This window comes from Mustela lutreola, chromosome 3 (genome assembly GCF_030435805.1).
Source record: "Mustela lutreola isolate mMusLut2 chromosome 3, mMusLut2.pri, whole genome shotgun sequence".
NCBI classification, from domain to species: domain Eukaryota; kingdom Metazoa; phylum Chordata; class Mammalia; order Carnivora; family Mustelidae; genus Mustela; species Mustela lutreola.
The window spans coordinates 153,101,019-153,118,589 of NC_081292.1; the positions used below are offsets into that span (position 1 = coordinate 153,101,019).

At 35.8% G+C, this 17,571-nt stretch overlaps 1 protein-coding gene across 1 annotated transcript in view; it reads right to left on the reverse strand.

The window, feature by feature from the left end:
• The window catches only part of PSMD14 (proteasome 26S subunit, non-ATPase 14), a 109,781-nt gene that overhangs the window by 22,681 nt on the left and 69,529 nt on the right, over nt 1-17,571 (reverse strand). The window contains exons 8-9 of the mRNA XM_059167184.1: nt 8,932-9,039; nt 1,714-1,788 (exon numbers count right to left, since the gene is read on the reverse strand). Coding sequence (XP_059023167.1) covers nt 1,714-1,788; nt 8,932-9,039 — 183 coding nt within the window. The remainder of the gene's footprint in view (nt 1-1,713; nt 1,789-8,931; nt 9,040-17,571) is intronic.

Sequence of the window (17,571 nt, forward strand, 5' to 3'; positions counted from 1 at the left end):
TTCTCGAATTCTCCCCTCGTGGTCCAGTAGCTGTTTGTCCCTCTTTTGATCAGCTTCTTTATTCTCTGTCATTTGGTCTTCTATATCACTAATTCTTTCTTCTGCCTCATTTATCCTAGCAGTGAGAGCCTCCATTTTTGATTGCACCTCATTAATAGCTTTTTTGATTTCAACTTGGTTAGATTTTAGTTCTTTTATTTCTCCAGTAAGGGCTTTTATATCTCTCGAGAGGGTTTCTCTAATATCTTCCATGCCTTTTTCGAGCCCGGCTAGAACCTTGAGAATTGTCATTCTGAACTCTAGATCTGACATATTACCGATGTCTGTATTGATTAGGTCCCTAGCCTTCGGTACTGCCTCTTGTTCTTTTTTTTGTGGTGAATTTTTACGTCTTGTCATTTTGTCCAGATAAGAGTAAATGAAGGGGCAAGTAAAATACTAAAAGGGTGGCAACAACCCCAGGAAAATATGCTTTAGCCAAATTAGAAGAGATCCAAAATCGTGAGTGGGGAGAAAGGGGATAAAAAGAGGTTCAAAAAGGAAGAAAGAAAAAAGAAAAAAAAAAAAAAAGAAAAGAAAAGAAAAGAATTTTTTTTAAAAAAGAAAACACCTAAGAAAAATGTAAAAAAATATATATATATATATTAGATAAACTATTAAAAAATCGTTAAAAAAGAAAAAGGTAACAGTTTAAAAAAAAAAATTTTACCTGAAGGCGAGAAAAAAAAAAAAAAATGAAAAAGAAAAAATTAAATTAACTGCAAGACTAAAAAAAATCACAGGAAAAAAGCCATGAGTTCCGTGCTTGGCTTTCTCCTCCTCTGGAATTCTGCTGCTCTCCTTGGTATTGAAACCGCACTCCTTGGTAGGTGAACTTGGTCTCGGCTGGATTTCTTGTTGATCTTCTGGGGGAGGGGCCTGGTGTAGAGATTCTCAAGTGTCTTTGCCCCAGGCGGAATTACACCGCCCTTACCCGGGGCCGGGGTGAGTAATCCGCTCGGGTTTGCTTTCAGGAGCTTTTGTTCCCTGAGCGCTTTCCGTAGAGTTCCGGAGGACGGGAATACAAATGGCGGCCTCCTGGTCTCCGGCCCGGAGGAGCCGAGAGCCCAGGGCCCCACTCCTCAGTGCGCCCTCAGAGAACAGCGCCCAGTTACTCCCGTCTGCCTGACCTCCGGCCGCGCTCCGAGCTCACCGAGCCTGCGACCGGTTCAAGGTAACACCGAGCTGCGAGCTTACTGTCGGCTCTGTCTCTGTAGCCGGCTTTCCCGTTCCAATACCCGCAAGCTCTGCGACACTCAGACACCCCCGATCCTTCTGTGACCCTGCGGGACCTGAGGCCACGCTGACCCCGCGTGGGCTTCGCCCCGGTTTAGCCTCTGGAGCGATGTCCCTCAGCGGAACAGACTTTTAAAAGTCCTGATTTTGTGCGCGGTTGCTCCGCCGCTTGCCGGGAGCCGGCCCCTCCCCCCGGGGTCTATCTTCCCGTCGCTTTGGATTCACTTCTCCGCCGGTCCTACCTTTCAGAAAGTGGTTGTTTTTCTGTTTCCAGAATTGCTGTTCTTCTTCTCTTCGATCTGCCGATGGATTTTCAGGTGTTTGCAATCTTTAGATAAGCTATCTAGCTGATCTCCGGCTAGCTGAAGCAGTCTCAGCTTGCTACTTCTCCGCCATCTTGACTCCTCCCCTCACCCTAAGGTAAAAATTTTAACTTACCTTCTGTTCCAGTTCATTTTTCCGATAGTTAATCGTAATGGAGTAATAGTGTCTGTTCAGTCCATGAATTAACGCCTATATAGAAAGGATTAAAGGACAAATTAATGTTTTGTATGTAAAAAATAAGTTTGAAACTGCCAACATATCCTACAGACAACATCTTTACTGACTTCTATAAAAAGTCTTTAACCTAAATAAAAATTAAATGAAAAAATATTTTTTCTCAGCTATAAGTTTAGAAGTGAGGTTTAGAGGTACAGGTCATACATTCTTCAAAATATCATACACAGCAGCACAAAGTTACAGTTTCAGTAACCCTGCTCAGAGTCAGAGACAGGGTCTGACCCCATCATAATCTAAATTATAAATTAATGATAGTTTATAAATAACAATTAGTAAGTCTGATTTTATGATATCTAGGGTACTCTCTGTTATTTCAAAAGAAAAGTCTAAAATTTAGTCATAATAATACACTTGTTTTTTCACCCATGACATTAATCTGGGGTTTCCCTTTTTGTTAATTCAGTTCTAACAGATTCAAACAATAGGTATCCACACGTTTCCAAATTAACAAAGTGGAGTTTGTTCTTTACTGGGTCTATTTTTATTTACCTCATGATATTACCCAGTGACAGGCAATCTTTCTAAGCCAGATTTTTTTCCACTGCACTTGACTTCTCTAAGACAAACAGGCAGATCATAATAAAAATGTATGCTAATGACATGGCTTTACTAAGAAACGGTAACACTACCTGTGATGTAATCCATTCACAACTGATCAAATATTTAACTCTAGCAACAGATGTTCAAATGGGGCTCAGAATGACATTCTGGGGGATCCTCTATCAGCCTGGTAAGACATGAACTTGGACTTATTTTCAATCAGTATAAAAACAAAAGCAATTTTAGGGTTAGCTCAAATATAAAGATTAAAGCTAACCAAAACCACCACTGTACTCTTTAATTACTGGATTTGTACAGTGAAGGCATTAAGGTGTTGAGGTAGAAGAAGGGCTAGAAAGGAAATAATTAGTGAGTACCCAGCATCTGCTTTTCACATTAGGTCTTCTAATCTTCCTAACAACCCAGTAAGACTGGTTCCATTTGTGTTTTGAGAGATGAAGAAAGTATGACACAAATCTTTAATTTGTCCCAGTTTTATAGCAAGGCAAAGGTGGGATTTCTGACTTGAAAGCCCATGTTTCTCTTACCTTGGTATGCCACAATGTGTCTTAGGAAATTCTTGGATTAAGTCTTTATACTTTAAAGGGTCAGGAGAAAAACAAAGCATGGCCAGTCTTATTTTATTTTTTTCTTATTTTACTTTTTTAAACATTTTATTTATTTATTTGACACATACAGAGAGAGAGAGAGAGACAGCGAAAGAGGAAATACAAGCAGCGGGAGTGGGAGAGGGAGAAGCAGGATTCCCACTGAGCAGGGAGAGGGACGCGGGGCTCAGTCCCAGTATGCTGGTATCACAGCCCAAGCCAAAGGCAGATGCTTAATGACTGAGCCACCCAGGTGCATCAAACAGTCTTATTTTAAAATGACGCTAGCAAAAACCCACTCCACCAAGTACTAAAACATTTTAGATAGGTACTATAACAATCCATTCTTATCCTAACATCTGCTATAATAAAATGGTTGACATACAAAATTAAAATACTAAGTGTATTTATTAAATCCTATTCATCTCAATAGTCAACAAGAGTAGTGAATTAAATTTCAGCGTTCAGAAATGCCTGTGCTGTGCAGATCTACAAGTAGAATTAATCAGGGCCTTCCTTAGTATGTACTCATATTTATCTAAATTAGGAAGTGTATCCCATGGATGGAAGAATTAGAAGAAGGTACCTAGTCCTCTCAGTGGATAAAGCCTGACTGGAGAGTGGAACTTATGCTAGGTTTCAGTTCCAAATTGCCCCTCATCGAAGCACCATTGTGCAATGCCCTGACTATATAATTCTACAAAGCAGCCATAAAGCTGGTAACAGGTATGGCCAATAAATAAATAAATTGGCCAGCCTGGGGCACCTGGGTGGCTCAGTCACTAAGTGTCTCCCTTCAGCTCAAGTCACAATCCCAGGCTCCTGGGATTGAGCTCCGCATTGGACTTCCCTGCCCAGCGGGAAGCCTGCTTCTCCCTCTCCCACTGCTTGTATTCCCTCTCTTGCGGTCTCTCTCTGTCAAATGAATAAATAAAATCTTAAAAAAAAAAAAAGAAAGAAAGAAATCGGCTAGTGGGCCCACAGTCCACATTTTAGAGATTAACTATACTGCTAAAATATAGAGTTTGGTATTTGAAGATACTGCCTACTTGATTTTTAATAACATTATTTAGACAAAATCAGTAAAACTAACAGGCAGCATGAAAAATTAGGAGATATAATGATTAAAAAATACGTAAGTTTAAATAAAAGGATATCCTCGAGCACTCTCCCAATTTCACTTACTCATGGGTTGTGTACCCCCAGTACACTCCAAACCACAACTGGCCATATACAATCCTCCTTTCACATGAGCCCCCAAAAAACACAGCCTCAGTGAATAATAAATTCTCTCAAATTAACCAATTTCATCAACAGGTTGAGGCAGCGTATGCTAAACAAAAGATTAGATTTATAAGGAGGGAGAAGCAACCTTTTGGAGGGGTCAAATTGCAAATTACACAGAATATAATAGCATATGCCATAGCATGTCAAGCAGATAAAGGAGACACCTAGGAAATTTCTTAAAACATCATTACTTAACTTCTTAATTTACAATTAACAAACGTATGATGGAACTTAGGAAAATGTAGGCAATTCTTCATTAAAACAGGATACATTTCCCAAACTTATTCACTAATTGGCCATTTTAAATCTCCCAAAAGTTTCTCATAGGAGCATTCTTATAGCCCGATCTATTCTATAATATTATATACTGTGGGCTAAATATGCTTTCAGTGGTTGATCCAGGAAACTAGTCACTTTCTACAGCACTGTTTCTAGGACAATACCTTTTGAATTTACTAACAGCAGTGAGTTTATTTATTTGCCTCTTGTATATCCTGACCCTTGTTTTCTTTGTCAAACTTTGCTAACCTTTCAGGAAGTTCTGCCTAGGTTGGTACTTATTACCACTCTAAGAGGCTATCTATTCTAGATACAGAATGGTTTAGAGAACCACAGACAAAGGGGTGTTTCCAGATCCTGTTGATTAACTTCCTGATTGTTTCCATGCTGCTTTAGTTAATCTTTAGAGTAGAGCTTCATAATTTTGTTAGTATGACAAATCAACTTTAAAATCAATCATCATTTGAATTATTCATATTTCTGTATTTGTTCATTAATGTGATTTATTAACCTTTAGTACAATTATCTTTGGGAGACTAGATACCTAATTGCAAAGAATGTTCAAGACAGTCTAAACCACTACAGGAGAAATAATAGCAAGAAGGGAAAGTAATAAACTTAGAACTGCAGTGATATATGAGCAAAGGCGGTAGAAACTATGGGATAAAGATATAAGCAGTTTATGAGAGGCAACCAGCTATCAGGTTGGAATGAATTGTGTAAGACGGTATTTTATGTAAAGGGATTTTTGACAACAGATCCTAAAATAAGATCCTTTACTTAAATGGCTCCCTATATATGCCTGTGTCAAATAACTACAAACAACTAACACTTTACCCTCATCATACTTCACTGAACACCGCCCAGACTACTGAGTAGAGATTTAAGTTATTTTTAAAAAATTTTATTTATTTATTTGACAGAGAGAGACACAGCACGGGAACACGAGCAGGGCGAGTGGGAGTGGGAGAAGCAGACTTCCCACGGAGCAGAGAGCCCGACACGGTGCTCAATTCCAGGACACTGGGATCATGACCTGAGCTGAAGGCAGAGGCTTTAACCCACTGAGCTACCCAGGTGCCCTGAGATTTAAGTTATATCTCCATATACTCACTGCTATGGAAAAGCAGATATATTATAAAATACACAGCTTACAAACTATACAATAATAATAACCTCTGGAGAGGTTCTTGATCGATCAAAAAAGTTCCATGCTCTTAAAAAAGGAGTGTTTATTTAGATCCAGAGGTAGGTCTGTCTTAAATTATTTTACACTGATAAAGTGAAAATGTGGAGCTGAATAGTATCAATTACATCATATTTTTAAATAAATGGAGTTTTCCTACATAAATATAATAACTCTGAAAAGAAACAAAATGTGTTTTATTGAATTGGATTGCAAAAGGCAAAAGGAGAAGAGAATTTTTGTTAAATACATTTTTGTAACTTGTGAATTTTGAACTGAATAAATATATACTTCTGTTAAAATTAATTATTTAATTAAGTTCCAAGTATAGTATAAAGAACCAGGAGTCCAGGTTATGATGCCAGTTCCTACGTTAACTCACTACAAAGTTCCCTCACCTACAAAATGACACAATGGTTCCTTCCAGAGCAACAGTTTTATAACTTACAGTAACTACTGAAAACGATGCTTTTCAAATAGCTTAACTCTGTTAGACAATGCAGTTGTAAGCAGGACTACACTTAGAGGCTCACAGGCCTTGCACAATGTATCTGTGCACCAATGGTTACAAAATTTCCATGCAGATGACAACCCAATCTTCACTTATACTATTGCTCCTAAGGATCTGAAATGCTTTGAACACTTTTTAAGTGGAACAGTTTAAAATTTTTAATTATGAAAATAAATGCTTGTTAACCCTCAATCCTATGTTTGACAATAATGGTAAATGTTCCATTTATCATTGGTAAATGGTAAAAAAGGTAAATAATGGTAAAACAAAATATTACAAAGTCTCGTACATTAAAACAAAAGCCTAGAATGTAAGCATCACACCTTTGCTTCCCTATCAGGATTATTAATGGCTTCCCTTACTTAAAACATGAAAGTTAAGATAAACTTTGTCTATTCGTTTTTTTCTTACAGATATTTCCAACATTGTTTTAGTGCTTTAAAAATAACATTTTCTGTAAGTAATGTTATGTTTCACTGTAGATAGTTTTAAGAAATATGGAAAAGGAAAAACAAGAAAAAAATTCCATTTCTACCAAAGGTAGTAATCATTAACATCTTTGTGCAGATAAACAGGCACAGTTTATAAAATACGTATTTGCAAAGAGGGGAACTTGTAAATCCTATTTTACAATCTTTTTCTTAACATATTTTAAACGTTCCTCAATTTACTGAACAGTAGTCTACAAAATAAGCATACTTTTCCCCACTACAATAAATATAGTAGTAAAAAATCAGTGTTAGAAAAGCATTAGTCGCCATCAGCATAAGTGCTGATAGTTGCTGTCAAGTTTCTATCCCTACTACTAGAAAGTTGGTTTAGGTGCAATGACCCTCTTAACACAAACTAATTTTCCTTCAGAATAAAACCCCTTTGGAAAGGCTTCTGATCCCTGAGTCAAAGATTCTACTAACATATGTCAAAATTATATTATTATATTAACCAGTCACACTTCAGGTTTTTCTGGGTTGCTTTCTTTCTAGCTTATCTTAGAAAACTAAGAAATAGTTTTAAAGTGTGGCTTTATTCTGTTACTTGTTGGCTCGGTCCTATTTAAGTGGTTTAGTATTGAACTGTCTTAAAACCGTAAAGCACTCAGATAGATGTCATTCTGATGGGCGCTATATAAAGTGTGAAATAAATGTATTTACAGATTTTAATTAGAAGGCAAAACAAACTAAAATGAAAGGAAAAACAATGATGCTGTAGCTATTATACACCCAGGTCCTTTTAACTTGGGTTTGGAACTTGCTTTACAAGGTCCACCTTTAAGTTATGAACTATAAGGTAGGACTAAAAAACACAAACTAGACTACTATAGGAAAAAGAACAAATTTTAATACTGATTTTACTCAATTTATAAAGTTAAAAAGCAGGTTTTACATTTAAAAGATGAAATTGTCAACAGGTGGCTGTTCACTTGCAATTAGTAAAAACTTCTGGCAGAAATATACCACGTAGTAATCACAATGACCTTGGATCGTGAGATGCTACTTAACCTTTGGCAAAAAAAAAATAATGAAGCAGTATGATACTATGGGGGTTTATAAGAAAGGTCATTATCACAGGCTAAACATATATTCTCCTGGAACATACAAGCATGGGCTTGTCTGTACCCAATCAAAACACTGGTAGCTTATTTCATACTCATTAAACTTTGCAGTTTTCCCTGACTTGTAAAACAATTTTATTCAAAAGCAACACACCTCAATCCTTTCAAACAAAAGGTTTCACTCTGATGAAGATTTCAAACGAGTGACTACTGCAAAAGTAAGTGTCTAAAGGTGTAAAGTTATCAGAGTGTGACCCAGGCTTAACCATGGTTAACTGTCAAAGCCACAACTCCCCAAAGACAATCATATGACAGAGCCAGGTTTCAGAAGGCAAGAAGCAATAGCTACTATAATGTCTTTGTCCTATGTGTTCTATTTAACCAAACATGGTATTTCTGCCCATTTAATTAATCTTCAGAGAAGCAATTAACTATACAAACACAGGTTGTGGTACATTTAAAAACACATTTAAAATAATCTTTGCAGACAATGAAGATTTGTGTAAAAACAATGAGACATGTGAATGATACAAAAAAACCCCATTAATCACTCAGGAGGATATCAAACTCTTGCAATAACTGTAATAATGGTAGCTGACATTAGAACAAGATATAAATGAATCAAAAGTAACAATACAGGTATGTGTTGTAGGATTTATTTTAAATGTGGAGAGTAAACCAAAAAAAAGGCAGAAAGTTTTCAGGACCATTTAAAAGGAAATGTTTCTGTCTCTTATAGTGTATTGATTATCCTATTTTTAATGCTGAGAAATGTCCACTAACCAATCAATAATGATACCCCTAATGCACTCTACCCAAAACTTGTTTATCAGTCCTTTACTACAGTGTTAACCATACAAAGCCATAAGGTACTCTCAAGATAAAGACTCTACTATGCTCCCCAAAAGAGTATCCTCAAACTATGTTAGGTAAGTTTAAAGACTCCACTAAAAATGGACTCATAAATGAGCAAACCTAATTTCTGCAAGTGTTTCCATAATCATCTTCTCAAGCAAAAGAAAAATTAACTGCAAACAAATTAAAATGCTAAGTATTAGATCTTAAAATGGCCATTTATAATAGGCTTTTAAAATTAAAACAGTTTTAACACATTATCAAATACAGGCATTACCTGGATAGATGGCTTGTTTAAATGACCCAGATTTGAGGTTGTTTGTCTTGGTTCATGTCCTAAGACCATCATATTAGCATTGATCAATCTGAAGGCATCAATAACAACCTGTAAAAATAAGGTGTCAGGTCAATTCTTTTTAAAAAGCAAGTGATGATGCCAAGCAACAGCGGACAGGCATGATCAACTTGCATCTGTTTCTGGCCTATTTCCAGAAAATCATTTAATTATAATATTAATAAAAAAGAACCTCCTGCTGACTGTGCCATCAGCACACCACCCTCTATCTTGTAATGTAAGGTGACACCAATTATTGCAATTTTCATGAAGCAGTAAAGAAAAATATTAACTTTGCATCTTTATTACTGAAATAAATCATTATTAAACTTACACAGCAAACAGCCTCCATTGGTGTGCATATGTTTGTCACCTAAATTTTACCTAATCAAAATGAATGACAAAGAGAAACTAAAACTGAAAGTGAGCACAAGCTAAGGGACCACATGTAAAGCCCAGCCCTGTCACATCAATTATACTCCCACAGTACTTGAAATGACAACAAAATTACAGCCAGCAAGGCACTTGCTCCTGTATTCTCTTCTAGTCAGATACCTTTTACTTCTTGTGACTATAAAAGACTTTATACCTTGTCTGATGGCCTTAAATAGCCAAGCCACTGTCAAGAATAGGAGGCAAACACAAGAAAACCAAGGTCATCTGTGATTTAAGCCAGGAACACAGTATAGACTGAGATGGCCATGAGTTCAGAGTAAAGACGTAATGATAGGTATCATCTTTTTCTAAGTGTATTCAATTTCTGTATACAAAGAGTTCAAACTTACGTAATAAAGTATCATCTGTTAGCTCTTATATATTAAGATATTTAACAAGAATCACATATTATCTGAACACTTTGTTCTGTTCATTATCATGGATTTGAAAGAACTTGTTAAAGCTTTTAAATGTGAAGTTTTATGTAAAGCACTGGGACTTTAAGACAGATGCTTCTTTCAGGGAATTTAAATCAATTACCTAGAGAATAAACTCAATACTTCTGTCACATAAAAAAAATCTTAAAGCAGGATAATACATTTTTCTAGATATCCCTTAAAAGTGCTTTAACTGAGATTAATATTATAAGTTATCATCAACTAGACTGCTTCCTGTTTCTATACAGTTTGAGTATAGCTGAGCAAGTAGTTGAGTAAGAGGGGAAAAGCAAATTTATTTTCAAGTTAAGACAAATTAAATCTAATCAAGTCTGAAAAGTATGTTTGTAGGAAGTATGTATACATGCTGTATACTAAAGAACAAGATCTAAATAAAGAAAAAGTCACACTTTCTAAAAGGCTACCACAGAGGGTCAACAAATAGTACAAAGGGAACAAACAGACCAAAAAGCATTACAAGTGTCCATTCTGGCAGGCCAACAACAACAACCACAAAAGTCAACTATGAAATTTTGCTTTTATTTCTAACAGTTTGAATTTCCCCAGAGTCCTCTTGCCTCAAAATAAAATCAAGTATTCCCAGAACATACATGATTTAATAGTTTGTGAAAACTCCTTTTTCTTTCTATATAACTGTAATTCAGACTTAACTTTAATATTTATATATAAATAAATATGGCCTGGGTTTATACTTCTTGCTTTTCTTATATTTTTGTCATGTATTTTAAAAAAATCATAAAAAAGGTACTAATATTAGACATGCTTTAATCAGATATTATCATAGTTTTTAAAAAAAGATTTTATTTATTTATTTATTTGACAGACAGAGATCACAAGTAGGCAGAGAGGCAGGCAGAGAGCAAGAGGGGGAGGCAGGCTCCCCACTGAGCAGAGTGTCTGACATGGGGCTCAATCCCAGGACCCTGAGATCATGACCTGATCTCAAACACTTGCTTAAAATATAGAAATAAAATTTTTTCCTAAAAAGCACTTAAATTAAATGTGAAAAATAAATATATAAAATGTAAGCAAAAGATCTTTTTTAAGATTTATTCATTTAACAGAGAGAAACAGTGAGAGTGGGAAAATAAGGAGAGGGAGAAGGAGGCTTCCTGCTAAGCAGGGAGACCAATGTGGGGCTCGATCCCAGGACCCTGGGATCATGACCTGAGCTGAAGGCAGGCGCTGCTTAACGACTGAGCCACCCAGGCACCCTGGAAGTGACCATTTTAATAGATGTACTTAAATAAATTCAGAATTAAGAACTGCCACCATTTTAGTACTGTGGTAAATTTAAGAGCCAAGCATCGTTTTAACCCAATTGTTCTTAGAATACTTCGATTCCATTTTAAGATTTCAGTAAAATCATTTGAAAAAAACCGATCCTACAAAACTACAAAAATTCCATCACATATCACAACAAAATGCCTACATATTGTTTTATACTGAACACTTTCAAACTAAAACAGCAGGCAGCTATTTTACATGCAAAAATCTCCATAATATTTCTCTGGAATATTATAAGCAGGTGTGAAACTTCATAAAAAGGAAATGAAAATACCAGCTAAGTAGATATTATGATCAGTCAGAAACAAATCTAAAACAAAAAAATTAAACTCTATTAAAAAAATGAGAAAAAGTTTAAAAATATACTACTCAGATAATAAATGATGGCCTGTGTGAAATGACATGCTTAGATCTATGACAATTCCTGAATAGCAATATGATAGCCAATAGAAAAGAATACTTTAACTACACCAAGATTAAAGGAATTTGCTGCCATTGCTATAGCAACTGTCTTAAGGAAACTAACATGTTCAACAACCTGCAGACCAAAATTAGATTTAGTACGCAATAAAAATATAAATATGGCAATATAGTCTACATTTTAATCTGTACAATTTTATAATTGCCTTTTGCACTGTGAGAATAAGTGGGTTCCTCTTTTAGAGCAACCTATCAAAATAGACTCATTAATGTCCAGTGCACTAATGAGCAATGGGTGAAGAAGGTGTTAATTATGCCACAGTAAGATTCAAGAAAAAGCCCTGGTGAGCACTTGGAGGTGTGTATAAGCTGAAGGCGTTTCTCCATGTTTATGTATTTACAGCATGATGCAACAGAATGACAGCAAAGTGGTCACTCCATGGATCAGAAAGGAAATCTTAGATAAAATATACTGCAAAAAGAACCCTTAAAGATTAATTAAGGTATGGGGAAAGGGACAGGGGCAAAAATCCATTTTTGGAGCTACATGAATTTTCTGAACAGTTTGTTTTGAAGTATACATACATTAAACCAGTCCAGTTTACTATTTTCTTTTTTTTTTTTTTTTTTAAAGATTTTTTATTTATTTATCAGAGAGAGAGATGGGGAGAGAGCAAGCACAGGCAGACAGAATGGCAGGCAGAGGCAGAGGGAGAAGCAGGCTCCCTGCCGAGCAAGGAGCCCGATGTGGGACTCGATCCCAGGACGCTGGGATCATGACCTGAGCCGAAGGCAGCTGCTTAACCAACTGAGCCACCCAGGCGTCCCCCAGTTTACTATTTTCTAAATCCAAATAGTAATGTAGCCAAAAACTTTGCACAAAACTACCTCATTAATATGTAATAACAAAAACTTTCAAATGAAAGTATAAAGATTATTTTCAGGAATGTGATGCCAGACTTTTATTATTCCTTTCCATGCTGAAGTCCTATCTACCAGACTGAATCTCTATCCACCAGCCTGACCATTTAATTTTTTCTGGTACAAGTGCCTTGAGACTTTTCAGAGGTCACTGCAACAGTAGACAGCTTATAACAAAACCATTAGCAGTTTGGCTAGCTTAGGGAAACCTCTTACTTTCCTTTTTTGTTTATTATCACTGCATGAATCTGCAGCATATGATAGTTTATAATTTCTCAGGCTTGTTAAATTCATGTTAAAGGTCTGTTTTCTTGTTGAATAAATTTTGTTCATATAATGCTGCCTATTTCATACACTCAGTCTTTAATAGCACCTTTGGTCTATGCGCAACTCACAGATCAAAACAGAGGACTAAAATAGGGGTTGATGATGCTATTTACATGTGTGATTCCTGCTGTCTTCTTGTTAGTAGCTTTAATATAATAGAAGACCTTGTCTGTTTTGTAATTAACACATCTTTACTGGAGAGATATTTGGAAGTGATTGCTGTGAATATACTGGTTAGTAAAATAAACACAATCACACACCACTTTCTGTTATCAGACAAATTTGTGAATTGTACACATTATACTCCAGATCAACAAACTGTGATATAACAGCCAAGTAGAAGACACATATTTATATAACCCTTTATTTTTCTGAAAATATGTATTCACTCTGACCTTGCAAATATAATTAGCTTGTGGGATGTGCAGATTTCAGTACCATGGTTGCTTTACTAATTGCAACTCTTGGAAATAGATACTAAATATTTGGAAGCTGCCAATACAAAATAAAAACTGCATCTTTTTTGTACATCTGTCTTAGCTTATAAAAGCAAATACTTTTAAAAACAATACTGTGTTCCATATTTATTCCAAGCACACCCAAGGGTCAATAACCTATCATTTCATTTTAATAACGAATCTGGTTTAGGACTCAAAACTGTAATTATTTTCAAATTCCGTCTAATCCATAATTTTTTGGCTTCTTTCATGAGTATAGTACAGTTTACCCAATATGCTATTTATTTTCAAATTCATATTTTCATATCAACTGCTAGGTCACTGAGAGACTAGACTAAATTTCTAAAGCATCAATCCATGTTTCCCAATTTTTCCATTCAAAGGAGGCTATATTGTATAGCCCCTAAAATTAATACAAAGGTATCAGAAAGAAAAATGCATAAACACTTTTGGCAGTAGTTACTATAATTATAATCTCTCCATCTCTGTCTCTGTCTCTCTCTCGTAACAGTAGCTGCCTCAGGCATTTCCAATTGCACTTATATTGAAGTCAAAGACTATGGAAAGTGCTTATAAATAAAATGAACTGAATTTTTTTTTTAAACAAAGCTTGAAAGAAAAATTTTAAGACCTCAAAATCAATGTCATATATCAAAAAAAAGAAAAAAGTTGTAATTCAGTTACCAGTTACTACATATTTAAAAACATAAAGTCTCCAAATGACTATAAAAAATGCTAGGTGTAAAAGAAAAGCAGCACTCCATATCAAATACCCTTTATCACCTAGAAATGACCTATTATCAACTGCTTAGGTTGTTTCTAGATTCTTTAAAAATTAAGGGTGCATTTGACCTGGGAAGTACTGCGGGGGTTTGTGACCCTTTCGTTACTTCTGCTGCCATGCACTGCCAAGCATCTATAAGAGAAAAACATCTTCTGTCTCTTGTAAGCCCATAGCATAAAAAATTCAAAGAAATCTTACTTTTTATGCCATTTCCAATGAAAAGCACTAAGAACTAAAACTGACTCATGCCAAATGCATATCACTGAATTGCTGTGATTTCTTAGTCTCAAGTTTGCAACACGGAAATTATTTATAAAATGTCAATTTTAGCTCTGGAAAAGAAATTCCTATGTGTATGTACATTTTCTTTCTTCATCCTTGGAGAACTGCTTACTGTAGCTAGAGATCTGTAGTACAACTTCAATATACCGGGAGAGAAGGGGGATGGGGTGTAACTACCATAATTTACTTTTTTTTGACAAGTGAAGACATGCATCAAAATTCAAACAGTAAAGCCACAAGTTCTGAACATGTATGCCTTAATGAAAACAAATGGATCTTAAGAAACTAGTATGGCAAAAGGTAATTAGACATTTTTAGATTCATAAAACTTTATAAAAAGAATATAGTTAAATCATAAAGTTCAGAAATTTTTAGGATATGCACATAGTCAGTCTGGTATAGCTACTTAAATGCTTGAGCCACTGGAATCACAATCCTGCCTAAGTTACAATTCTGGTTCTACCACTGGCTAGCTCAGCAATCGGGATAAGTTATTTACGCTCTCAATGTCTCCATTTGCTCATGAACGACACCTCACAGAGCTGGTGATAAGATTAAATAAAATACATGTATACCTGCCACTGTAGTTCTTAGTGTTATTAACTGCAGCAGTCACAGAGCTGACCGCCTCAGACCTCCGTTCAACAGAAGCTACTGCAGAGAGAGCATAGCTGACTCACCACCTCCACATGCTACACCTTTGACTGGGAGTTCACCCCAAATCATGTTTCCCTCAGACTACTCCCAGCCAATGACAAAGTGGGGGTACTAGAAATTAGGCATTCCTTCCAAAGAGAAAGCATTCCTCTAAAGGGCAACTCATCAGTCTGGCTGAAACTTCCTCAGAAACATGCTGTATAGCCTGATTCAGTTCCTACCTTCCCAATTCCACCCAATTCCCAATTCTACCTTCCCTTTCTCCTTCCACAGGGTCACACCTATACTGCTGTCCCCTATGTCTATCACAGGTATTTACCCAAATAAATCTCTTGCATAGCTAATCCTATTTGAAACCTCCTTATTTGAGCACCGCAACTGACCTAGTCAACAGAGTACTGCTAGTGCGACAGAGTGTTAAAATTAGAAAAGAAGTACTCCCAAAACTAAATCAGAATTATAAATGTGGTATCCATAGACACTTGACATATGAAAAGCATCAATAGAAAATTAGGGAGGGGGCATCTGGCTGGCTCAGTTGAAAGACCATGCAACTCTTAATCGTGGGGTCATGAGTTCAAGTCCCACAATGGGGATTGAGACTACTTAAATAAAGAACATATTTTTTTTTAAAGAAAATATTTTAAAAAGAAAGGAAAATTAGGGAGAAACATTTAAAGACATCTATTTCCTTAGAAAAATTCCTAATTAAAGTTTTTTTTAGGGGTGCCTGGGTGGCTCAGATGGTTGAGCATCTGCCTTTGGCTCAGGTCATGATCTCCAGGTCCTAGGATCAAGCCCCGAGTCAGGCTCCCGGCTCGTGGAGATCTGTTTCTCCCTCTCCCTTTGCTTCTCCCCCTGCTCGAGCACTCTCCCTCTCCCACATAAATAAATCTTTAAAAAAAATAATAATTTTTTTAAATATACAGTTATACCAAATATTATCTTTTAAAAAGTCACAATATCCCTAGAATCCTGACACTCCTGCATAACAGATATTTCTAGACCATGACAAATACACACTAAACTTAAAAACTGAACTAGACTATTTATGAGCTACAAGAGACTATCACCTCTGAGTCACTGGTCTGATACCAACTTAGAATACCAATTCTATCTGGTGGCTACCCACCCAACCTCTATAAAATGAACAAGTGACTTCAGATTCCTTTCTGGTATAAAAACTAAAGCAATACAGTTGGTATGCTTCTTGATAGTTGCCCGAAAGGAAAGAAATAAAAAGCTTTAGAGACTACAAGTTAGAGCTCAACCATGTTAACAATTAACAAGGTGGTAAGGCAGATGGAAGGGGAATAAAGGATTTACATACATTGCTTGTGCTTTAACATCATCTTTAAGAAAAATGCAAACCACCATCTCTCACTAGGCAAGGTCATTTTTGCAAGAAAAATATGTAAGAGTTAATACTTGGTTGTGTATCACTTTTATACTTTTATTGAGTTTATTAATTATTGCACAGAAATCACCTTGTGTAAGCTCTGAAATACTGAGAGGTAGGTATTAATGTTCACAATTTATGGATGAGAAAATGGAGGTTCAGAGAACATGGAAAAATTAAATGAGATGACACAACAAGCAAAGTGATACCACTATGATTTGTACATACACAGCATGCCAAAGCTAGTACTCTCCATCACCAAGCTATTTGATACAACACTTTCTCCTAACACAAAAGCAAGAAAAGAGTACTATTAGATTCAGTTACTTGACAGCAATGTTTGTATCTTATTCGCCATCATATATCCATTCCCCAGCAGAATACCTGGCACACAATATGGTACAGAATAAGTATCTATTTGAAATCAAGATATCCAAAGAGAGCATTTTATATAAAGTTTGACCATTCATGTTTATTTTTCCTTCAAAAAAAGGGGGGAGGGCATGTGTTTTCTATAAAAATCTAATCACTAGGTTTACAAAACACACACTTTCCATTTCTTTATCACTGATCTGTTCTGAATTCATAAAATACTCTCCCATGGCACACTGAACTGAAAAACCCAAACACCAGAAAGCACTGATCTGTGTTTAATTTAGAACAAAAACTCATCCAGTAAAGCAATTTGGAATATAAAAAGTGGCAGTGGGTATCTATTAATCAGCTTACTAGTCATCTAAGAATAATCGCTGAGGAATGAACTAAGACCTACAAGAATATCTAGCTTCATAATCAATCTTAACTTCTTTAGGAAATTACAACGATAAGAACATATTAAACTTATTAAAATATATAGGCTATGGAAAGGCCTATATAAAGTCATGGTTTGCATTTTCTGGTACAATACTGGCATTAACAGGGAGTAGATCTTGTTCTTTATGTCTACAGTGTATGCCTGTGACACAGTAGTCAACAGTAAGGATCTGGTGAATGACCAAGCATCATCCCCATCATTAGACTGGGGAAAGAAAAAAAGTCAATAAATAATTTTCTTATAGATAATGGGAAGACTTTTAAAGATTTTCCTTTATCTTTACTAAAACAGCTTAATTTGAATTAATTTGAAACAGATTTCTATCACTCAAAATACATAGC